At 42.2% G+C, this 26,491-nt stretch overlaps 1 protein-coding gene across 1 annotated transcript in view; it reads left to right on the top strand.

Moving 5' to 3' along the window:
- Positions 1–898: 898 nt before the first annotated feature.
- ATG2A (autophagy related 2A) overlaps positions 899–26,491 on the top strand; it is a 112,800-nt gene continuing 87,207 nt past the window's right edge. Inside the window, exons 1-10 of the mRNA XM_075837200.1 lie at positions 899–1,601; positions 9,815–9,977; positions 11,924–12,076; positions 12,206–12,308; positions 12,598–12,766; positions 14,483–14,653; positions 15,447–15,543; positions 15,644–15,805; positions 16,193–16,335; positions 17,306–17,390. Coding sequence (XP_075693315.1) covers positions 1,431–1,601; positions 9,815–9,977; positions 11,924–12,076; positions 12,206–12,308; positions 12,598–12,766; positions 14,483–14,653; positions 15,447–15,543; positions 15,644–15,805; positions 16,193–16,335; positions 17,306–17,390 — 1,417 coding nt within the window. The 5' untranslated portion in view covers positions 899–1,430. The remainder of the gene's footprint in view (positions 1,602–9,814; positions 9,978–11,923; positions 12,077–12,205; positions 12,309–12,597; positions 12,767–14,482; positions 14,654–15,446; positions 15,544–15,643; positions 15,806–16,192; positions 16,336–17,305; positions 17,391–26,491) is intronic.

Below are 26,491 nucleotides of genomic sequence, written 5' to 3'. Positions count from 1 at the left end.
GTAGTAAGCATGCTGCGCTATTGTTTGCGCAATTTTTGTCCGGATCTGCGACAGAGGCCTCTAACGGTGCCTCCAACACAGATGTGAACAGGCACTAACCGACCTCCCATTGTAAATATTGACTGCGCCGGTATTTTACTGGCCTGTTGACAACCTTTATCATGTACGATAAGGGTATTTTCACACGGTGACCAAAAACGTCAGAAAATACGGAGCTGTTTTTCGTGGCGTATTTTACGGCTGTTTTTAGAGCTGTTTTTCAATGGAGTCAATGAAAAACGCCTCCAAAAACGTCCCAAGAAGTGACATGCACTACTTTTTCGTGGGAGACTTTTTACGCGTCGTATTTTGACAGCGACGCGGAAAATTACACCTCGTGGGAACAGAACACCATAAAACCCATTGAAAGCAATGGGCAGATGTTTGTAGGCGTAATGGAGCCATTTTTTTCAGGCGTAATTCTAGGCGTAAAACGCCCGAATTAAATCTGAAAATAGACCGTGTGAACATACCCTAACAGGAAGACTTTCTAAGAATTACATTGGATTGGAGCCTTGCTACTCTCAAACACTAGACGGACGTTTGAATTTGGTTCATATAAAATCAAAGGTCTCTTGTTTAGAATAAACCATTTGTACATGCTTACTATAGATCATGTAAAGAAGTGAAATATATTCAAATAACATTTTAGTAATAATTACTATTTTCATTCGCCTCACATTGGGTGCTTATCTATGAACATTTCTTATTCCTTCTGTTTATATTCCTCACACAGCCTGTTCTAGGTGTACCAATATGGACGCCTCTGCAGTTCTCCTCCCACCTTCCTGACGCACGTTGTTGACCTCACATGATTGGTCCCTCTCCTCCAGGCGTCAGTGCGCAGCTCGAAGGGGGCGGGGCTTTGTAGAGAAGCAAAACACAGAGTGACCCGGAACCGGGCGTTGCAGGTCGATTATCTTGTCATAGACTTGTTGACCCTGTAAATCGGGGTAGCGGAGGCAGAGTACCGCAAGCGTTATTAGGGCCACCTTATCATATAGGTTCCGGGCTGTGGAGGGGGCTGGCGCTGCTTATGTGACAGGAGTTCAGTCACAGGACAAAAGGCGACATCGGGTTATTATGTAGAAGAAGGTGACTGAGTGACGGCTGTACATAACGTTATAGAGAGCGGTATAGTGTAGCCCTGTGCCTGAGTACTATGCTAGAAATGAATATATATTATTAGGAGTCCATCTATTCCGCTGGGGTCACCTGTACTTCTGGAGGACAACATAGAGTATATCACAGAAGGGGGATATGTAGGGGACGGTTTTTGGGGTGACACGAGAGTGGCTGACAAGCTCCCCTGCTGTGCCCACATTTTCTGGGTTATGAGGTGAGGTGGGATCCCTTCTCCTTCCCCCATCTCCCTCCCACCCCTCACCAGTATGTCTCGGTGGCTATTTCCATGGTCCAGCTCCATCAAGACGCGGGCGTGCCGGTATCTTCTACAACATTACCTGGGTCACTACCTGGAGGAGAGGTTAAGCTTGGAGCAGCTGAGTTTGGACCTCTACAATGGAAGCGGGCGACTGACTGATATACACCTGGACATCTGGGTAATTCTACTTATTCTGCACATTTCATTGTACACAGTGGTATCTGTAATGACACGATCAAAGTATGCAAAGCCAAAGTAACCAACCTCTCCGGTTTTATCATCATTAGTCATTATAGGGCGTATATGTTATACAGTGCACGTGGACCGAATATATTACATGGACGTCAACTCTAGCATCGTAACGACCATATATTACATGGAGTATAACAATGTAACGACCATATATTACATGGAGTATAACAATGTAACAACGGTATATTACATGAAGTATAACAATGTAACGACTGTAGGTTACATGGAGTATAACAATGTAACGACCATATATTACATGGAGTATAACAATGTAACGACCATATATTACATGGAGTATAACAATGTAACGACCATATATTACATGGAGTATAACAATGTAACGACCATATATTACATGGAGTATAACAATGTAACAACGGTATATTACATGAAGTATAACAATGTAACGACTGTAGGTTACATGGAGTATAACAATGTAACAACCATATATTACATGAAGTATCACAATGTAACGACCATATACTACATGGAGTATAACAATGTAACAACCATATGTTACATGGAGTATAACAATGTAACGTCCGTATGTTACATGGAGTATAACAATGTAACGACCGTATATTACATGAAGTATCACAATGTAACGACCATATATTACATGGAGTATAACAATGTAACGACCGTATATTACATGAAGTATCACAATGTAACAACGGTATATTACATGAAGTATAACAATGTAACGACTATGTTACATGGAGTATAACAATGTAACAACCATATATTACATGGAGTATAACAATGTAACGACCATATATTACATGGAGTATAACAATGTAACGACCATATATTACATGGAGTATAAGAATGTAACGACCATATATTACATGGAGTATAACAATGTAACGACCATATATTACATGAAGTATCACAATGTAACGACCGTATATTACATGAAGTATCACAATGTAACAACGGTATATTACATGGAGTATAACAATGTAACGACTGTATATTACATGAAGTATAACAATGTAACAACCATATATTACATGGAGTATAACAATGTAACGTCCGTATGTTACATGGAGTATAACAATGTAACGACCGTATATTACATGGAGTATAACAATGTAACAACGGTATATTACATGAAGTATAACAATGTAACGACTGTAGGTTACATGGAGTATAACAATGTAACAACCATATATTACATGAAGTATCACAATGTAACGACCATATATTACATGGAGTATAACAATGTAACAACCATATATTACATGGAGTATAACAATGTAACGTCCGTATGTTACATGGAGTATAACAAAGTAACGACCGTATATTACATGAAGTATCACAATGTAACGACCATATATTACATGAAGTATCACAATGTAATGACTGTATATTACATGGACGTCCAGTATAACAATGTAATGACCGTATATTACATGGACATCCAGTATAACAATGTAACGACCGTATATTACATGGACATCCAGTATAACAATGTAATGACAGTATATTACATGGACGTCCAGTATAACAATGTAATGACCGTATACATAATGGACAGACGTGGTAATGACCGTATATTACATGGACATCCAGTATAACAATGTAAGGACCGTATATTACATGGACATCCAGTATAACAATGTAACGACCATATATTACATGGAGTATAACAATGTAACGACCATATATTACATGGAGTATAACAATGTAACGACCATATATTACATGGACATCCAGTATAACAGTGTAATGACCGTATATTACATGGACGTCCAGTATAACAATGTAATGACCGTATATTACATGGACGTCCAGTATAACAATGAAATGACCGTATATTACATGGACATCCAGTATAACAATGTAATGACAGTATATTACATGGACGTCCAGTATAACAATGTAATGACAGTATATTACATGGACATCCAGTATAACAATGTAATGACCGTATATTACATGGACATCCAGTATAACAATGTAATGACCGTATATTACATGGACATCCAGTATAACAATGTAATGACCGTATATTACATGGACGTCCAGTATAACAATGTAATGACCGTATATTACATGGACATCCAGTATAACAATGTAATGACCGTATATTACATGGACATCCAGTATAACAATGTAATGACCGTATATTACATGGACATCCAGTATAACAATGTAATGACTGTATATTACATGGACATCCAGTATAACAATGTAATGACCGTATATTACATGGACGTCCAGTATAACAATGTAATGACCGTATATTACATGGACGTCCAGTATAACAATGTAATGACCGTATATTACATGGACGTCCAGTATAACAATGTAATGACCGTATATTACATGGACATCCAGTATAACAATGTAATGACCGTATATTACATGGACGTCCAGTATAACAATGTAATGACCGTATATTACATGGACGTCCAGTATAACAATGTAATGACCGTATATTACATGGACATCCAGTATAACAATGTAATGACCGTATATTACATGGACGTCCAGTATAACAATGTAATGACCGTATACATAATGGACAGACGTGGTAATGATCGTAGTTTACATTCACATCATGGAAGAGGTTGTCCAGTTTCAGCAAATGAATGTAAATTTTTGTATAATTAAAAGTTATACAATTTACCAAAATACTTTCTGTATTCCTCACAGTTTTTAAGCTCTCTGCTTGTTATTATTCAGTAGGAAAATTCATTGTTTACTTCTAGTCTGTAAAACTCTGTCCATGGTCATGTGATGGACACACAGGTGCACGGCTCGTTACAGTATGTGTATCAGAGCTCTGTCTTCTAAGGCTATGTTCACACAGAGTATTTTGCAGGCAGAATTTCTGCCCCAAACTTCCGTTTGGAAGTTTGAGGCAGATTTTACTCTCCCTGCACGCCGATTTTCGCTGCGTTTTTCGCCCGCGGCCATTGGGCGCTGCGGGCATAAAACGCAGCGAAATACGCTTTCTCTGCCTCCCATTGAAGTCATTGGGAGGTCAGAGGCGGAAACGCCCGAAGATAGGGTATGTCGCTTCTTTCTCCCGCACGCCGGTTCTACCGCTCGCGTGAGAAAACCGCCCCCTCCTCCCATTGAAATCGACGGGAGGCATTTTCGAACCGTTTTTGACGAGCTTTTTGGCGCGGTTTCCGCGTCAAAAAACTCTGTGTGAACTTAGCCTAACAATCCCAGCACCTGTGTGTCCATCACATGACCATGGACAGAATGTTATCCACTGGAAGTAAACAATAAATGTTCCCACAGAATAACAACAAGCAGAGATCTTGAAAACCATGAGAAATTAATACAGAATAGATATTGGAAAATTGTATGACTTTCAATTATATCAAAAAATTATTTGCTGGAACTGGACACCCCCTTTACATTGGCACACGTTGCAGCCTCTCTTCCTACGCTTGTATTCTGCTAGTAGGGCAGCGTAAATTTGTGCCCCCTGGAGGTGCCCATCTCTATTATTTGCACTGTATGGCCCTGTCACAGGCAGCTTGACAGCCCCGTAGAAATGAATGGGCATGTGGTCGCACTACTGCTCCATCCGTATGGGGCTCCCAGGAATGGCAAGGTAAGCACGTTCTCGTAAACGAGCTGTCACTTTTGGATAGGTGATAAATAATGATGATGGGAAAACTCCTTTAACCAATTAACTACATGCCACGTACATGTACGTGGCAACCGTTAAGGGAAGGTATGGGGCGGGTTCCCGGGCTGAGCGTGCTCCATACTTAGCGGGTGACGGCTGTGTAATACAAGATCATAAAAAGATCATTCTGTTTCTGCCTGTTTAACTCCTTAAATGCTGCAGTCAATCACGACAGCCGCATTTAAATCGTTAGAATCAGGGGGCGGCCTTGTGTTAAACTTTGTTAAATTTTTCAATAAAACGAGTTTAAAAAAAAGAATCAGGGGGCGGCACCCTCCGATGTGCCATCAGCCCTCCCCGAGATGCGATCGCGGGGTGCCGATGGTCGTCGTTGCAGCCTGGGGGCCTAATGAAGGACCCCAGGTCTGCCATCTTTGTACAGAGGCAGGACTTCAAAGGAGACTGTCAGTATAGCGATATACTGCAATACATTAGTATTGCCGTATATCGTGCAAGCAATCCAACGATCGCTGGTTCAAGTCCCCTAGGGGGACTAATGGAAAAAGTAATGATCAAATAAAAATTATTATTAAAAGTAAAAAAAAAAAACGTTACCATTTCTTCCCTAAAGCAATGTTAAAAAAAAGTTAAAGTCTAGCTAAACGTTTGACAAACTTCTGACATGTCATAGTGACATGTCAGAAGTTTGGATTAGTGGGGGTCCGAGCACTGCAACCCCCACCAATCGGTAGAACGAAGCATCTGAAGCACTCGTGTGAGCGCTCAGCCGCTTCGTGTCTTTTCGGCTATTTCCGGAAATAAATATATCAGTGTACGGACTCAATAGAAAGTCTATGAGCCCGTACTCCGATACATCGACTTTCCGGAAAAAGCCGAACAGACACAAAGCGGCTGAGAGCTCACACGAGCGTTTCAACTGCTTCGTTCTAGCGATTGGTGGGGGTCCCATTGCTCGGACCCCCACCAATCCAAACTTCTGACATGTCACTATGAACGTTTAACTATTCTTTAAAGTTAACATAACTGGCATCGCCGCATCCGTAAAAGTCAGAACTATCACAATATAGCGTTATTTTACCGCTTGGTTAAATAACGCCGTAAAACAAATATATATAAAAACACCCAAATTGATTTTGTTTGGTCACCTTATTCCACCTTGTTCCAAAACAATGGAAAAAGGTGATCAAAAAGTCCTATGTACCCCAAAATGGTATCGGTAAAAACTGAAGCTCGCCCCTCAAAAAATAAGCCCTGACATTGCTCAATTGACGGAAAAATAAAAAAAGTTATGACTCTCCAAATATGGTGACACAAAAACATTTTCTTTTAGCAGATAGTTTTTTTTTTTATTATAAAAGTGGTAAAACATAAAAAAAAACATGAATTTAATTTCGCCGTAATCGTATCAACCCGTAGAATAAGGGTATGTGCACACACACTAATTACGTCCGTAATTGACGGACGTATTTCAGCCGCAAGTACCGGACCGAACACAGTGCAGGGAGCCGGGCTCCTAGCATCATAGTTATGTACGACGCTAGGAGTCCCTGCCTCGCTGCAGGACAACTGTCCCGTACTGTAATCATGTTTTCAGTACGGGACAGTAGTTCCACGGAGAGGCAGGGACTCCTAGCATCGTACATAACTATGATGCTAGGAGCCCGGCTCCCTGCACTGTGTTCGGTCCGGTACCTGCGGCCGAAATACGTCCGTCAATTACGGACGTAATTAGTGTGTGTGCACATACCCTAAGATGAACATGTCATTTTTACTACCTGATGAGCGCCGTAAATACAAAATCCCCCCAAAAATGGCGTAATCCCTGTTTTTTGCCCTTTTCACTTCACATACTGTATATATATTTTTTTCAGCTACCCAGTACGTTATGCAGTACAATAAATGAAGCCATGAAAAACTACAACTTGTCCTGCAAATAACAAGCCTCATATGGCAATGTCGACGAAAAAATCAAAAAGTTATGGCTTTTGGATGGTGGGGTGAAAAAAAACTAAGATTGGCTGTGTCCTTAATGAAGGTGGTGTATCCTTTTAAAGGGAAAAAACTGATAATGCAGGGGTAAGGGGTTTCTCCTGCAGCGTCGTCTTCAGGGATTATGTAGTATTACATGCGCTCATACAAACGAATGGCCGTCTGTGTAATATCTGGACAATTCAAGTCTCCCAGGGCTAGAGCCAATGTTTGTTAGCGGCTCTCGACTATGGTCCATAGAGGGGGTCCCTTTAATGTTATCCATATGTCCTAATATGACATATGGACAGGGGTAGGACAACCCCTATAAGTATTTCATATTCAGCACTCAAAACTCTACGTTTGTTAGCATCGCAAGCGCCTACGGAACAGAAATACAGCCCTTGTCATGGAAATACTTGAAGAGTACTGCTGTAGACACTACATCCGTCATAGTAACTAGTAACTTGCACAATGTCCAGGGTGATTCCAGGAATCTTCTTTCCCTCAGTTCTGAAAGGGTTGAGTGAAGTCCAGGCAATCCTCAGCTGTCACTCGCCGCACTCCTTCATTACAAAATGTTCTCTCTGGAATCAGAGTGCCTCCGTAACAATACACGAGACACATGTTCTCACTGCTAAGATCAACGTTCACAAGTAGGAGTCCTAAACATTGAAACGTCTGGTGAGGAGATGTCCCTCCTTATGTAACCAGTTTTCTTCAATATGGAGAATGCTTTGTGTATTGGAATTCATGTGCTTCAGGACAGTTTTGTTCCCCTTAACCGCCTTTGTGGAGTTTGTGCGTTCTCCCCGTGTTTGTGTGAGATTACAATCGCTAAGCATTTGATATGTTAATTGTCTCCAGCGTGTGTGAGATAGGAAATTAGATTGTGAGCTCTTTTGGGACAGGGGCAATATATCTACATAGCACTGTGGAATATGTTGACGCTGTATAAGCAATAGAAATAATTAAGTGAGTCTTAACCTTACAGTGACCGCTAAAAATTAGTTGCTGATAAAATAATTTTTATTACATTTTAAAAATCATGTAAAATGAGAAATGTATTCCTAGTTTACCTTGTGTACTTTTTTCCCCAGAATATTTTAAGATTCTCGTCCAGTCCATTTGGGGACACAACTCCTACCCTTTTTTGGTTATGAAGTTCATAAAGTTGTCCCTCGGGCACAGATTTCGTCTATGGTTCTGATATCATTGTTTTAATTACCTTTTTACTGTAAAAAAATCTTATTTCCCCTTAAAATAACTAATAAATACATGTTCTTCTCTGTCTTTATGTCTGTTTAGGCTAAAGCTAGGTGACATCAAACATGGCCATTACAAAAGCTCCCATTTCTTTTGTCACTGAGCTTTTCTAGTGTCCTGAATGGCAGGTCTGCCTAGTTTAACTAGGCACGTTTGCCATTTAAGACTATAGGAAAGCTTAGTGACCGCCCCTGATAGGATCTGTAATGGCTGCTGTATTAGTTGGCACCCGGCTTTCTTGTTAACTGGCATAACAAACAAATGACTCAATATACTTTTAACACTTTTTCAGAAGGGAACAAATCAAGGACTAGTTCTGTGAAGTAGAAGTGTAGTTAATCCAGACACATGATCGGTCAATTACGGAAAAGTATTTGCTTTTTACCATACAGCATTTCTTTGGAGATTTAGGGGAAGCTTGATGAGTGGGTTAAACACCAACTACTAGCCTACTGGATATATGGCCGACCGTGTGGCCACCCAGAAAGCAAAGTGCCTATTGTCACTAGTAATACGTCGGGGTCACAGGGGTCGGACCCTCATCCATTAGACATTGAAGACATATCCTAGTGATTAGCCATCTATGGCTGTCCTGAGACAACCTCTTTAAAGAGATCTATCTGGTGATAGATTCTGTATAATTGATTTTTCCACATTAAGCATCATTGGGACGTCCATCCATTAGATCCTCACCATTTCCTAGAAGTGAGGGTTGTGGTCCTTGGTAATATGAAGTTTCACTTCTTCTGCTATTTGGAGATTCCTACACCTTGGAATTTCTGACGTGCCCATTGATTGTTATGGGTAACGCCATCTTACCAGTGTGCACTTGAAAAAGGCATCTATATTTTAGTTAGTCACTTTTTCTGTTTACTAACCTCCCTCCCCATGTTTCTTCGTTTTACTGTAGCTCTTGACACATACACTGGGTTTTGAAGTGTAGGTTGTAAGATCAGAGGTGGTTTAAGTAGGTCACATGCTTCTAGTTCAGAATGAGCAATGGATCTGTCATGGGCATTCATCACTTGCTAAATGCCATGTGCCACTTCTGTCAGGTGGTATGGCTCAATACATACTTTTCCAGTGAGTATATGGAAGCTTTGAGTTATTAACTCCTTAATAAATGGTGATTGTCTGTGTATTGTTAACAGTAGATTTTTAATAATAAGTCTGAATGTAACATTTGCTTCTTTTTTAACCCCCATATATTTCTTCTCTCTTGTTTACTTGTTTAGTCGGCTGCTGTTTTTCCAGCATTTTAATCTTTTCTATGTTTCAATCTCACTCAGTCAGTGAATGACCTCCTGGACTCAGCAGGGGCTCCACTTGAAATCGTTGATGGCTTTATTGGCAGTATTTCCGTTACTATCCCGTGGTCGGCGCTTGTCACGGAAAACTGTACTTTGGAGGTTTCTGAACTGCAGGTTACTTGTCGACCAAAATATAGGGTTGGTGAGTATCCTACCCTCTTTTTTTGCTGTATACAGTACCCACATGAGTTGTTTTCTTTCTCACTGGCATAGATTTATTAATACTGGCAATTCATGTTATTGGTGCGCCAGTATCTCTCCTAAGTGTACTGCATTTGTCAACAGGGTGCATACCCTGTTGATACCCTGGCAAAAAACAATGCCATGTCGGTCTGATTAGAAAAGGAGCACAAAATATTGAAAAAGATGTTGCACAGAGTGTGATTATGAAGCCCCTTCCACTTTTCAAGAGAAATTGTGTCAAAAAAAAGTAGTGCAGTCACTTTATAAAAGTGTCATTTTGCCCAAACTGCATATTTTTTGTGTATTTACACCAGTAAAATGTGCAAGAATTCTGTCACATTTTGCCATGACGTGTGTCTATCTTTTTTTAAATATTTTTTTTTAACCCCTTTTGCACTCAACCGTTTAAGAGAAGTCGTTAAATGCAGCAAATCTATTAAAGATGTGCACCATTATTTGGTGCAAAATACTGCCATGTGCAGCAGTCATAAACTGGCATAAGGAGGAGGCGTGTGTCTAGCATGTCTACCAGGTTGTGCCATATGTGAGCAATTTTGACAAATTTCTGCTGACTCTGATAACCTCATGCATCCTACAACAGTATTGATAAAACTCCCTTATTGCATCAGGTTCACTTGGGAAGTTTTATCAACCTCCAAAATGTGGGATTATCGCAATGCAACATTAGTGTTCTCCTATAGGAAACAAGGATGCAGACAACCTTTGCAACCGTCGCAAAAAGTCCAACATGGATGTTTTGGTTAACATGGGAAATACATACAAGGGTCAATGTGCTGCCATTCCAACCAGTGGACACATTTTTTTTTTTTATACAATTGGGATGTTGCCTGTTTAATGGACAAACGTTTCAAGATTTCTGCATTGAACAGAATTTATCTCCATAGAAATCATTCCCACTACAGCAAATATTGTTAATGTGCTAGCTGGTCATAAGATTGTTTTGTTAAAGTTTTTTGTTTTTTTCCTGTTAAAAAAAATGTGTATCAGTGTGATTGGTGCAACTTTGTAATGGCATTTTATTAAAAATGATTTTTGCTTTTTGAGATACAGCTGCTTTGTTTCCTGTATGCAGATCAGCTGCATCGTGTGCTGAGACCTAAATCCGTCCGGTCATCACCACTGATGGGTTCAGTGCAAGCGGGTCCTGCGTGTCTCTGATACGCAGGATCTGCCTGTTATTGATCACATCTAAGTTTTGAACTTATAACATCTCGATCCCCGCTGTCACTGAACCCGTCAGTGCAGCTGACAAGATGGATACAGGATTCAGCACACAATATAGCTGCTCTGTTTACAGGATACAAAGCAGCTGTATCTAAAAAAATATAAATAATTTTTAATAAAAAGTATTTAGAAAGTTGCACCAATTGCACTGACATTTTTAATTAAAGAAAAAAAAAAAGTTTTCAAAGGTGTACATAGCCTTTAAATAAAGTCATGACATTGTTCAATCTGTAACAACCTGTACAAATAGCTATATTGTTTTTGAGGATGTATAGAAGACATCTCAAGCTCAAGGAAACCTTAGGGTTGAGGGTTAGGATTAGGTTTGGGGTTATCAATAAGGTGAGAGAAAGTCGTTAGTGGGTAGGGTTGTGGCTAAAGTTTTGGGATTAGCTATAGAATTAGGTGGTGTCTGACTACTAGGGGTTCTCCTTATTGCAGTACTTGGGAGTTATGGAGACTGTTGAGTGCTTCATTCTGCAGTTCTTTAGACCAATCAATACTTTGTGACTTCCTATCAATAGGTTATAAAATGTTATGTTGGAAAAAACCCATTAAAGCAATTCTATGATCCAATACCTCTGATAGCACAAATGTCCATGTTTTTGTAAGTGTTTCTTATTATTCCTCCATTCTGATTTGCTGTCACTACTTCTGCAGGTTCAGGGGCTACAGAGTCTCACAGCTGGTCCTCATGTATGACCACCAGCATGCAGCTTGCCCAGGAGTGCCTAAAGGAGCAGGCTGAGGAACCTTCAGAGCCTCCCCAGCCCATCGAAGGATTGGAAATGTTTGCACAAACTATAGAGACAGGTAAAGTTTACATCTGACCTCAACATGGTACTGCAGAACATGGCATGTTATTCCTTCTTTCTTTTAACACTATGTCTTGAGACAGATTCATTGATCACGTTTGAGTCTCGTATCTTCCATCTCTTGTAGTGTTGCGGAGGATTAAGGTGACCTTTCTAAATACCATTATCCGAATTGAGAATACGCCAGCAGAATCTGCCACTGGGACAGCCCTGGAAATACACATTAAAAGGTCAGATTTGTCTCTTTCAGCTCTAGATGTTTGTACCTACTGTACTATATTGTTTTACTGGCTTCCTTCCTTCCCTCTTTAACAAGTTAATTTCTGTGCTCCCTTTATCTTATTTCCCACTTTTATCAGGATTCTTTTTTGCGACATAGTCTCCCGTGGTTTCATCTTTCTCTTAATTTTGATCATTTCAGGTTCTCCTTGACCTTTTTTGTCTTTAGTTTTGCCCATTATTAGTTTCAATTATGTCCAGATATCTCGCATACTCATGGTGCTTCTTCTGTTCCCTCAGACTAGATTATTGTGATGAGGCTGTCCGAGACTCTGGACAGACCTTCCCTGTGGACATCCATCAGCCTCCAGCTTTTATCCAGAAGATCTTGCAGCTCAGTGGTGTCTCGCTGCACTATGAAGATTTCAAGAATCGGCAACACACACCTTCTCCTACACCGGGCCCTGAGGTAATATATGGGGGGATTTCATCATGATCAGAATAGGGTTTGTCAATGCAAAATTGCATATTCTATGTCTACTGTTCCAGCAATGCTTACATTTCAGATTCCACTGGGCTGCGTTTTGTACATGTGCTTCCATACAACTTGTGACATGTTAGAAGTTTCGATTGGTAGGGGTCTGAGCACTGGGATCCCCTCAGATTGCTATAATGAACCGTCAGAAAACTCAGGTGAGCGCTGAGCCGCTTAGTTTCTAATCGGCTCTGCTCGGCTTTCCAAAGAAAGCCAAGCAGAGCCGATTAGAAAAGAAGCGTCTCCGCACCCACACGAGTGCTCGCTTCTGCTGCTTTGTTTTAGCGATCAGGGGGGTCTCAGTATTCGGACCCCCACCAATCAAAACTTATGACATGGCAAATGTTTTATGAAAGTATAGGTACACTTTAAGTATTTTGATCACATTACCTTTTAGTGAACCATCTCTCTCCACCACATTTTTTATTTCTTGATGCGAAGGAGTAAATTTATAATACAGCAGGAAAGGGGGGTTGTTGCAGTTGTTTGTCATACTTCGTTTATACCTGTATCAGTGTTAAAGTGAACCTGTCAGCAATTTTGAGTTCCCAAAACTGCTAAACAGGTTGAGGAGTGTAGTGTAACCAAACTTATGTTGTCGGTCATGCAAATTGCATGGACCGAGAAATCTGTTTTGATGTCCCCTAACACCACGTGAACAAGTGCCACTCTATGCTATGAGTTGGACGCTAGAGCCATCACTTAGGGAGGGGTTGGCAGCGAGCTGTGCAGAGAGCCGGAGCACTGAACATCAAAATGGAGATTTCTCAGTCATGCAAGATGTAAGACCGACAACATAGATATCTTTACGCTGCACAGTCGACAGGTTCTCTTTACTGTGACAGACTCATCATCCTTCAAATGTGAGTAAAGTAACATCCCAATGCACTAGGGCTGCTGGACTGCCTAATACTCCAGGTAAAACTGTATGTTCTGTTTTGCAAGGAGTTTATGTATTGATAGAAATGGTAAAAAGAAAAAAAGAAAAAAAATCCAATTAAGAGTTCTGCAGAATAAACAACACGTCTTATGGGTATGATCGGGAGCGTCAGCTTTGTATCCACCACTGTTTAAATATCTTACCTTCACAACTAATGCAGTGTTTTTTTTTCTAGTTAACACATTTAGTTAATCATGATAAGGCTACTCATTTTGGTAGTAATTCTACTTATATAGGATTGTTCCACAGTTCTGTATTCTGGCTGCAAAATCCAGAATCGTAACACAATACAGACACTAAAATGCTTCCTAGTGCGCCAGGTAAAGCCCTTCTCACCTCTATTGTTGTGTCTGTCTGAGCTAAACGTCGAGAGAAACTCGTAACAAATGACTCCCATGTATGCCACTGTATATGGCCCATAGGCTTCCATTGTAAAAAAACCGTATACAACGTATACCTCTTTTTGGAATAGTGCAGTGGACTGCACTATTCCATACAGCAGAAAAAAAGCTATACGAGCATACGTTATACCAGCCCACTCTTGCCATTTGTCAAGTGAATAGGGGCCTAGGATATATTTAAAGTATAGGATGGGAGCTTTCTCGGCGCCTACGGTAAACGAACAATACAAGTTTTACATCACTGTAAATTATTGTCCTTTTGGAATAATTGGTTGGAAATTTAGCTTTTCTCATCTTTTATGTTCACAGAACCTTCCTGAGCCCACTAAGCACACAGAAACCGATTCAACTCAACCATCAGGGGTTCCCAGTCGACCACCACAACCACCTACTACCCCTACCCTCCAAATAGGCAGCTGCTCTGGATCTACGGAACTTATAATCAAGCTGAAGCAGAATGATATGTTTCCAGGACCAAAGGTGACAGGACAAGAGAACAGTTGCTCTTATGTGTCTTTCAGATATGTTGTGGTGGGGTTAAGATTGTATGTAGAATTATTTGAGTTAGAAATTAATAATATTTTGTAGGTATTTTATATGTAGTGCTCCCCTCCACATGTAGAGCATTTCCTCTATAATGAAATAGTTAATCACTTTAAGGCCTCATGCACACGGCCGTACCCGTAATCACGGCCTGTGATTGCGGGCACCGCTGGCCGCCGCGGTCCGCAGCCCGTATTTTCGTGCTGTTCACCGATCCAAAGTACAGGAGCACGGCCCGTAAAATACGAAAAATAGGACATGCTCCATAATTCCCTGCACAGTTCTCCGTAGCTATACGGAAAGGTGTCTGCGGCCAATAGAACTGAATGCGTCCGTAATTGTAGACCGTATCACGGTTCGCAATAAAAGAGATTTTTTTAAGGTCGTGTGCATGGGGCCTAAGGGCTTCAGTTGTCTTTTTTTTTGGCCATGTTATAAGTTGTGTTTAACCTTTTTATAGTTAGCTGCCATGCTAATCCAGTTGGGTACAGGTGTCATTGATGTAATTGGTGGATCTGAGAAGAGAAGGAGAGAGCTGCATGTGTTTTTTTATACTTGTATACAGGTTTACTGACCTGGTGACTCCATATACTTGCCCTTAGCCTCCAGGCTTGCAGACAATGGTTGTAGCTTCCAATGTCCTGATACAGGAAAAAAAGCTGTATTTTAGATTTGGGGCGAAGAGAGTAGAGACGCTTTAAACGGTAATGGTGTATTTATCTTTTTGTAGATGGAAATTGATGGGAAGATCGGGTCTCTTCACTTGTTCTTGAATCCACATCAGATCGCTAACTTGCAACAACTCTTGGATGCTTTAAGTATTTCAGGTGAACAAATTTACCGTTAGCTGCTTATTGCATTCAATTGTTAATTAATGAGTACTTGAAAACCCTTTAAAAAGTCACTGACATGGGTTATATTTTACAGAATCAAACAGTGTTAGGGAGAAGTTGCTGAAGAGTCGCCCTCTAGACATGGAGGATTTGAAGCACATAGAACAGGACCTGAACCAGCAACTTCATTCGGGACCTGCATCCTTATACGTACCAGATCCTGAACTTGTTCCCTTTCAGAATTTGGAGAATGGAGGTGAGGATTTTAAAGTGGATCTGTCTTCATACTACACTTCCCTGTTTAAGGGAGCATGTATACATACAGCCCATCAATCACTGCTGACGGGGCTGGGGGAAGCAGGGGAAGTGCTCCACTCATGAATACACTGGACTCCTAACTAGGAGTCCGCTGTATTCTGTAATATCTCCTATCAACATTTTTTGTGCTGTTTTGGTCTAATAGGAGAGCAGACCTGTCACCTTAAGCAGGGCAATGCAGTATTTTGACAGATCCGCTTTAATCCAACCGCATTCCTGCAATCTTTATTTTGTCTTTTCTTTCAATAAAGTTATGACGCAAAGGATAAGAAAAACAACATCACTATAATGTGTAAAATAATTGGTTATTCATTCTTTTTTGCAGATATGTTTTTCTCTATGGCGGCCATGACAAACAGTGCCACTTCTGTCCGATCTACAAATGATTTAACAGACGTGGACCTTGACTCTTCAATTCACAGCGATTACAGCGGTTTCCAGTTCCAGGGGCCGGCCTTTACTCCTGGAGTAAGTGTGGAGTGGTACAGTAAATAATGGATGTGTTTTGTCCCCAGCTACTCACATGTTTGCATTCAAATGACTCTTAGCTTGTTACAGTGTACATGCTTTTATTTGTCCTGTTTGGCTTCTGTCTATCTTCTGTATGTTTTAGGCCCAATTCACACGATTGTGTTGATCTTGTGATCCGCAAAATCCACAGATCCATTGTCTGTATTTGTGGTCCATTTGTCAAAAAAAACTTTCGTACTATGTCCATGGGCCATCAGTATTCACGGATCTGCAAAAAAAAGGAATTGATGTTTGTCCCAACCCCCTGAGTAGGTCACATGATCCACAAATACGGACAGTAAAATGACATGTCCTGAGTTTTTGCGGCTTGGACTTGCACATCACAATCGTGTGACTGGAGCCATATAAATGAATGGGTACATGTGCTAGCCGCAAAATTGTGAATAGTGCACAGACAAAAAAAACATGGTCATGTGCATCAGACTTTAGGCAGGCTTGTACGTTTTGGGGGTAAAAATAATAATCTGGTTGGAAACTATAGAAAGGAGCATGAACATTTTCTGAAGCAGGAATATAATGTGTGTAAGCATCGCTACCTGTTCTATTCTTTCGATCTATGTCTAATCTGCTTTCAAGAAAAAAAATTATCTAGACCAATATACTCCATTCAGCATTTCTTTTTATTTCATTATTTGTGTTAGTTATATATTGCATTTATTTATTTGAAATGATTTTGTAAGGCTATATTCACACGGTGCGGTTTAGCCGCTCGTCCAAACACGGCATTGAAAAAACGCATTCGTTTTAACGCGACTCATCACGATTTTGCAAATCGCGGTAAAACACATGCGTTTTTCGGTGCGGTAAAGGTTTAATAGCTAGAATTAATTAGGCTTTTCCTGTGGATATTTGGGGTTGTGTAATCCATTTACATTGGTTATTGATTGTATTGGTTTATGTCATTCAGATAATGCTCAGCAGCCCTAGACGGTATGGAAACTCGCCATTTTCTGCCACTCTTCCGACATTGCAAAACCTCAACAAGATGCAAGGTGAGAGCTGCTTATTATCATCATTATTATTCTTCTATTATCTACATGCATTATGTTTTTGACCAGCAGCAGTGGCATCTCAGAGATTCTTATCCCAAACACTTTCAATGAAATACCTTTATAAATATAAAACGTAATGGTCTCCGTAAAACCGGTAAAATCCAGCAAAAATCATCTGCAATGTAATAGAAATTTTTTAGAAGAATCGGTGGAGCCTGGGAACTCGGACCACTTCCAGTTTTTAGAGCAAAAGGCCTATGACCCTCTTGAAAGCTCAAACCCTTTTTGCACTGTTCCCGACACAAAATTATTAATTGAATGCTATTGATTTGAATGTTGCATTGGATTATTAGTAATGGCAACCTCTTAGGTGTGTCAAAGGAGATTGGACTCCCAAGGGTTTTGAAATTCGGCGGAGGTTCGTGCTCACAGACTGTCTGACATTTTTTGAAGATCCCTTTTTGTTGAAATTTTCCTTTTAAAAGAGCATCTGTCACCAAAATGCTGCTGTTACTTTGTCTTTGTGGCAAACTCAGACGAAGCACGATAACTATGTGACTGTGATTTTTTTTCTTCCATTCACTTCCACTGCAGCTGTCCTGAATTTCATCTGTGTATCTTAACAAAATTGGTACTGATGAATATTCCTTAGAGGCTCCGTGCTTGTCCAGCCCTTTTTTGAATACAGGATTTAGCAACTGATTGGTCTGTCATGAGACCTTGCACTTCACTGAACCTGATTGGTCAGAACATTTACTGCAGCTCCATCATTTAGAGTCGTTCAGACACGAGCCGCCCTTTAGCCTCATTCACATCAATGTGAAGTTTATGGAAAAATTGCACTATTTAGTAAGAGCAATTGTAAAGGATCTGCCAGGCACAACTTCTGTGTATACTCCCATAGATAATCAGTCTGCACCTGAGTCTATGTCTATGCTTAGGAGTGTGAGAGCCTATCGCAGCCTGGCCAGACGGAGCTAGCTCCCGCCCTCTGTCTATTTATACCTGCCTTTCCTGTTCCTCCTTTGCTTGTGATTCTTCTCGTGTGGTTTCCTGGCCTTGCTACAGCTTCTGACTATTTGATCCTGCTCCATACTGACCCTGGCTTACTGACTACTCTCCTGCTCTGCGTTTGGTACCTCGTACACTCCTGGTTTGACTCGGCTCGTTCACCACTCTTGTTGCTCACGGTCTTGCCGTGGGCAACTGCCCCTTTTCCCTTTGCTTTGTGTACCCTTGTCTGTTTGTCTCGTGCACTTACTGAGCGTAGGGACCGCCGCCCAGTTGTACCCCGTCGCCTAGAGTGGGTCGTTGCAAGTAGGCAGGGACAGAGTGGCGGGTAGATTAGGGCTCACTTGTACGTTTCCCTACCCCCATCATTACATAATCACAAGCCATATACCTAGTCTACCCTGGTCCCTGACTCTACTATGGACCCCCTTGAAACCCTGGCCCAGCAAATGCAGGGTCTCTCCCTACAGGTCCAGGCCCTGGCTCAGAGGGTCAACCAGCCTGACGCTACCATGGTAGTGCCCCTCACCTCACCTCTTGAACCCCACCTCAAGTTGCCTGACCGGTTCTCAGGGGACCAGAGAACTTTTCTCTCCTTTCGGGAGAGTTGTAGGCTCTACTTTCGCTTAAAGCCTCACTCCTCAGGTTCTGAGAGCCAGCGGGTGGGTATAATTATGTCCCGGCTCCAGGAAGGGCCCCAAGAGTGGGCCTTCTCCTTGGCTCCTGACGCCCCTGAACTTTCCTCCGTTGATCGTTTCTTTTCTGCTCTCGGACTCATTTATGACGAGACTGACAGGACTGCCTTTGCCGAGAGTCAGCTGGTGACCTTAAGTCAGGGTAAGAGACCTGTTGAGGAGTATTGCTCTGACTTTCGGAAGTGGTGCGTAGCTTCTCGGTGGAATGACCCTGCCTTAAGGTGCCAGTTTAGGTTGGGCCTGTCGAACGCCCTGAAAGACCTGCTAGTTAGCTATCCCTCTTCTGACTCCCTAGACCAAGTTATGGCTTTAGCGGTACGACTTGACCGACGTCTCAGGGAACGACAACTTGAAAGTTTTTGTGTTTTCCCCCATGATGCCCCCCGAGGTCCCGTTGCTTCACTCTTCCACGGAAGACTCGGAGGTACCTATGCAACTCGGGGCCTCCGTGTCCCCCCGACAACGTAGAGCGTTCCGCAGGAAGAATGGTCTCTGCTTCTATTGTGGGGATGACAAGCATCAAGTGAACACCTGTCCTAGGCGTAAGAATAAGCAGCCGGAAAACTTCCGCGCCTAAGTAACCATCGGGGAGGTCACTTGGGCGCACAGGTATTTCCCGTAAATATGAAAAGTAATAAAATCTTGCTTCCCTTTCAGGTCTCTTTTGGTGGTAGGTCTGCTACCAGCAGTGCCTTCGTGGATTCAGGGTCTTCTGCTAATATCATGTCTGTGGAATTTGCTATGTCTCTAGCTATGCCTTTGATTGATTTGCCTAAACCTGTCCCGGTAGTGGGTATCGAGTCCACTCCTCTTGCTAATGGTTATTTTACACAGCATACCCCTGTTTTTGAACTCCTTGTTGGCTCCATGCATTTGGAGCAGTGCTCTGTACTGTTGATGCAGGGATTATCGTCCGATTTGGTTTTAGGCCTTCCCTGGTTGCAGTTGCATAATCCCACGTTTGACTGGAATACTGGGGATCTTACCAAATGGGGTAATGAATGCTTGACGTCATGTTTTGCTGTTAATTCTATTTCTCCCCCTGAGCAGGTGAACACGCTACCTGAGTTTGTTCAGGACTTCGCTGATGTTTTCTCTAAGGAGGCCTCCGAAGTGTTACCTCCTCATAGAGAATACGATTGCGCTATCGAATTGGTACCAGGAGCTAAGGTCCCTAAGGGTAGGATATTTAATCTTTCTTGTCCCGAACGTGAAGCCATGAGAGAGTATATCCAGGAATGCCTGGCCAAGGGTTACATTCGCCCCTCTACTTCCCCGGTAGGTGCTGGCTTCTTCTTCGTAGGGAAGAAGGATGGTGGTCTTAGGCCATGCATTTACTACCGTAACTTGAATAAGGTCACTGTAAGGAACCAGTATCCCCTTCCTTTGATTCCTGATCTCTTTAATCAGGTTCAGGGGGCCCAATGGTTCTCTAAGTTTGATCTACGGGGGGTGTATAACCTTATCCGCATCAAAGAGGGGGATGACTGGAAGACTGCGTTTAACACGCCCGAAGGTCATTTCGAATACCTCGTCATGCCCTTTGGGTTGTGTAATGCTCCTGCGGTCTTCCAGAATTTCATAAATTAGATTTTAAGAGATTTCCTGGGGGTATTTCTTGTAGTGTACCTTGATGACATACTGGTGTTTTCCAAGGACTTGTCCTCCCACATTGAGCATGTCAGGAAGGTGCTCCAGGTCCTTCGGGAAAACAAACTGTTTGCGAAAACCGAAAAATGTGTGTTTGGGGTACAGGAGATACAATTTTTGGGTCAAATCCTCACTCCTCATGAATTCCGCATGGACCCCGCCAAGGTCCAGGCGGTGGCGGAATGGGTCCAAACTGCCTCCCTGAAGGCGTTAGTGTTTCTTGGGCTTCGCTAATTATTACAGGAGATTTATTGCTAACTTCTCGGTCATCGCTAAGCCTCTTACGGACCTCACTCGCAAGGGTGCTGATCTCCTCCACTGGCCCCCTGAGGCTGTCCAGGCTTTTGAGGTCCTTAAGAAGTGCTTTATCTCGGCCCCGGTACTGGTTCAGCCCAACCAAATGGAGCCATTTATCGTGGAAGTTGACGCATCCGAGGTGGGGGTGGGGGCTGTCTTGTCCCAGGGTACCAGGTCCCTCACCCATCTCCGTTCCTGTGCCTACTTCTCCAGGAAGTTTTCGCCCACTGAGAGTAACTATGATATTGGCAACCGCGAACTCTTAGCCATTAAATGGCGCCACTTCCTGGAGGGGGCTAGGCACCAGGTAACGGTCCTTACCGACCACAAGAATCTGGTTTTCCTAGAATCTGCCCGGAGGCTAAACCCGAGACAAGCTCGATGGGCGCTATTTTTTACCAGATTCAACTTTTTGGTTACCTATAGGGCTGGGTCTAAAAATATTAAGGCCAGCCCTCCTTCGGAGGAAGATCCTGCTTGTATTTTGCCTCCTGGTATAATCATTTCTTCTATTGATTCTGATTTAGTCTCTGAAATTGCGTCTGATCAAGGTTCAGCTCCCGGGAACCTTCCTGAGGACAAGCTGTTTGTTCCCCTGCAATTCCGGCTAAGGGTACTTAGGGAAAATCATGACTCCGCACTATCTGGTCATCCAGGCGTCCTGGGTACCAAACACCTCATTGCCAGAAACTATTGGTGGCCTGGGTTGCCTAAAGACGTTAAGGCCTACGTTGCCGCTTGTGAGGTTTGTGCTAGGTCCAAGACTCCCAGGTCCCGACCAGCGGGCTTACTACGTTCTTTGCCCATTCCCCAGAGACCTTGGACCCATATTTCCATGGATTTTATCACCGATTTGCCTCCATCTCAAGGCAAGTCGGTGGTGTGGGTTGTAGTAGACCGCTTTAGTAAGATGTGACACTTTGTGCCCTCAAACTACCCAATGCCAAGACGTTAGCTACCTTGTTTGTCAAACACATCCTGCGTCTCCATGGGGTCCCTGTCAATATTGTTTCGGACAGAGGGGTACAATTTGTTTCATTGTTTTGGAGAGCCTTCTGCAAAAAGTTGGAGATTGATCTGTCCTTCTCCTCTGCCTTCCATCCTGAAACTAATGGCCAAACTGAGAGGACTAATCAATCTCTAGAACAATATTTAAGGTGTTTTATCTCTGACTGTCAATATGATTGGGTCTCATTCATTCCCCTCGCCGAATTTGCCCTTAATAACCGGGTCAGTAACTCGTCAGGGGTCTCCCCCTTTTTCTGTAATTTTGGGTTTAATCCACGGTTCTCCTCCGTTTCACCTGGTAGTTCCAACAATCCAGAGGTAGAGGTCGTTCATCGGGAACTGTGCACAGTCTGGGCCCAGGTTCAGAAGAACCTAGAGGCGTCCCAGAGCGTACAAAAGACTCAGGCTGATAGAAGACGTTCTGCTAACCCCTTGTTTATGGTCGGGGATCTGGTGTGGTTATCGTCTAGGAACTTGCGCCTTAGGGTTCCGTCCAAGAAGTTTTCTCCCCTGTTTATTGGGCCGTATAAGGTCATTGAAGTCCTCAATCCTGTCTCCTTCCGACTGGAGCTGCCCCCATCTTTTCGAATACACAACGTGTTTCATGCCTCCCTCCTTAAACGCTGCTCCCCGTCCTTGGCTCCCTCGAGGAAACCTCCTGTTTCCGTTCTCACCCCTGAGAGGGGTGGAATTCAAGGTGGCCAAGATTGTGGACAGCAAGATGGTCCAAGGCTCCCTCCAGTACCTGGTCCATTGGAGAGGATACGGGCCTGAGGAGAGGACTTGGGTACCCGCCCGGGATGTTCACGCTGGGGTATTGGTCAGGAAGTTCCACCTCCGTTTCCCCAATAAACCAGGTCCACTTAAAAAGGGTCCGGTGGCCCCTCATAAAAGGGGGGGTACTGTAAAGGATCTGCCAGGCACAACTTCTGTGTATACTCCCATAGACTCAGGTGCAGACTGATTATCTATGTCTCTGAGACTGACACCATCTTCCACCACTCAGGCTGGCAGGCTTAGGAGTGGGAGAGCCTATCGCAGCCTGGCCAGACGGAGCTAGCTCCCGCCCTCTGTCTATTTATACCTGCCTTTCCTGTTCCTCCTTTGCTTGTGATTCTTCTCGTGTGGTTTCCTGGCCTTGCTACAGCTTCTGACTATTTGATCCTGCTCCATACTGACCCTGGCTTACTGACTACTCTCCTGCTCTGCGTTTGGTACCTCGTACACTCCTGGTTTGACTCGGCTCGTTCACCACTCTTGTTGCTCACGGTCTTGCCGTGGGCAACTGCCCCTTTTCCCTTTGCTTTGTGTACCCTTGTCTGTTTGTCTCGTGCACTTACTGAGCGTAGGGACCGCCGCCCAGTTGTACCCCGTCGCCTAGGGCGGGTCGTTGCAAGTAGGCAGGGACAGAGTGGCGGGTAGATTAGGGCTCACTTGTCCGTTTCCCTACCCCCATCATTACAGCAATACAGCCGAATTATAAGCAGTCCTCGCTTATTCATGAGTCTGGCCTCCTCAACACAGTAATGATGACTAATCCAACACATTAGCAGAGTCTCATCCACTGAGCGGGCAGGCAGAGAACAGTGTCTGCCCGTCCAGTCCAGTCTGCACCAGTGAGGAGTAAGGGGAGCAGCGGGTCCTGGAGACCACTAATGATTTTATTATTTTATACAGTGTCCAGTCATGGGGATTGAGCAGTCACTTCCATATATACATAGGAATATTTTAGATATTCGAGAATATTGGATGGAAAGATGTGCAATTTTAAAGAGGAAATTAGGAAAATAATCACTGAGGCTCTGTTCACATGGCGTGTATTTACGCTCCAAAATACACATCAGAAAAAGCTTGGTTGAGGTTCTCATTGAAATCAATGGGGAAGCGCGCAGAGTACATACAATGCGATTTTTACAAAAGTGTATTTAAATTACGCGACCGTTAACAAAAGCGTCATGTCAATTCTTTGGCGCATAAAGCATGCCAAATGTTTCCATAGTCAATGGGAGTCCTAATTATGCTCCAAAAAGCGTGCACAAAACGCATCAAACACACATGTATTTTAACCCCTTCAGCCTGTTTTGGCTTCAGGACAAAGCCGATTTTTTTCAAATCTGACATGTCGCTTTATGTGGTAATAACTTTGGAATGCTTTTACCCATCCAAGCGATTCTGAGATTGTTTTCACGTGACATATTGTACTTTATGTTAGTGAAAAAATTTGGTCGATAAATTCAATATTTATTTGGACAAAACACCAAGATTTAGAGAAAATTTGCAAAAATTAGCATTTTTCAAAATTTTTATGTATCTGCCTGTAAAACAGATCGCAATACCATACAAAATAGTCACTAGTTTACATTTCCCATGTGTCTACTTTGTTTGCTTCGTTTTTTGAACATTGTTTTATTTTCTAGGATGTTACAAGGCTTAGAACTTTTGCAGCAATTTCTCCCATTTTCAAGAAAATTTCAAAAGGCGTTTTTTTTTTAATTTTTTTTTTCAGGGACCATTTCAGTTCTGAAGTGGTTTTGAGGGCCTTATATATTAGAAAGTCCCCATAAATCACCCCATTTTGAAAACTGCACCTCTCAAGGTATTCAAAACAGCATTCAGAAAGTGTTTTAACCCTTTAGGCGTATCACAGAAATTAAAGCAAGGTAGAGGTGAAATTTACAAATTTCATTTTATTCTTTTTGCCAAAATTCATTTGTAATACATTTTTTTTTTCTGTACCACAGAAAGTTTTACCCAAGAAATGCAACTCAATATTTATTGCCCAGATTCTGCAGTTTTTAGAAATATCCCACATGTGGCCTTAGTGTGCAAATGGACTGAAACACCGGCCTCCGATGCAAAGGAGCAAATATTTTAGGCACCATGTCCCGTTTGAAGAGGTCTTGTGGTGCCAAAACAGTATAGACCCCCCAAAAGGGACCCCATTTTGGAAACTACACCCTTCAAGGAATTTATCTAGGTGTATAGTTAGCATGTTGAATTGAGTTGTTTTGCTAAATTTATTTGAATTCGTGTGTGAAGATGAAAATCTACTTTTTTTCTGAAAAAATGTAGACATTTTTACATGGAATAAAGGAGAAAAAGCACCCCAATATTTGTAAAACAATTTCTCCCAATTACGGAAATACGCCATATGTGGTAATAAACTGCTGTTTGGACCCACAGCGGGGCTTAGAAGTGAAGGAGCGCTATTTGGCTTTTGGAGCTCAAATTTAGCTAAAATGATTTTTGGGTGCCATGTCGCATTTGCAAAGCCCCTTGAGAGGCCAAAACAGTGGAAACCACACAAAAGTGACTCCATTTTGGAAACTACACCACTTAAAGAGGCTCTGTCACCAGATTCTCAAATCCCTATCTCCTATTGCATGTCATCGGCGCTGTAATGTAGATAACAGTAACATTATTTATTTTTTTAAAACGTTCATTTTTGGCCAAGTTATGAGCTATTTTATATATATGCAAATGAGGTTTGAAATGGACAACTGGGCGTTTTTTTTTTCGTTCTGTCCAACTGGGCGTGTATTGTGTTTTTAACTGGGCGTGTTTATGTGTATTACGCTGACCAATCAGTGACCAGTCAGCATCATACGCTCCTCTACATTTATTTACACAGCAGCAATGTGCAGCCACATAAACAGAGATTAACGTTAATCAAGTGTCCTGATAATGAATACACATGACCTCCAGCCTGGACGTCATGTGTATTCAGAATCCTGACACTTCTGAATCTTTTCTGTGAAATTTGCAGCAAGTGAAACGAAATCTCGTTTAGCTCCGTAATCTCGGCTTATTTTTTGCTGAACGAGCCGTAGTTTTTATTGGTACTATTTTTTGGTACATACAACTTTTTGAGCACTTTTTATTAATTTTTTTGGTAGAGCCAAGGTAACCAAAAAACAGCGATTTTTGGCGTTTTAAATTCTTTATTTTTCACGGCATTCACCGTGCGAGTTAAATAATGGTATATTGTAATAGTTTTGAATTTTGCAGACACAGCAATACAAATTTATTTATTTTTTGTCACATTACTTTAGAGAAATAATGGGAAAAGGTTTTGTTTTTTTTGGACCTTAAATATTTATTAAAAAAAATGTCACTAATAATAACTATTTACTTTTGTTTTTACACATTTTATTAGTTCCCCTAGTGGACTTGAACCAGTAATCAGTAGATAGCTGGTACAATACTCTGCAATACTAATGTATTGCAGTATATTGTCATTTTTACAGGCTCCAGTAACAGCGCGATCGCTGTTCCTGTCCGTTAGTCCCGGGTGTCAGCTATAATACACAGCTGACACCCTTAGCGTACGGCATGGGCTCAGCGCGTGAGCCGGCTCCATACATCACCCCCCACCTCACGACATGCTATTAACTCGTGGTGCGCGAAGGGGTTAATGCACAGCGGATGGTGCAGAGTGAA

This window comes from Rhinoderma darwinii, chromosome 9 (genome assembly GCF_050947455.1).
Source record: "Rhinoderma darwinii isolate aRhiDar2 chromosome 9, aRhiDar2.hap1, whole genome shotgun sequence".
Lineage (NCBI taxonomy): Eukaryota > Metazoa > Chordata > Amphibia > Anura > Rhinodermatidae > Rhinoderma > Rhinoderma darwinii.
Note: the sequence above shows the minus strand (reverse complement) of the source record. Positions and strands in the feature narration are given on the sequence as shown.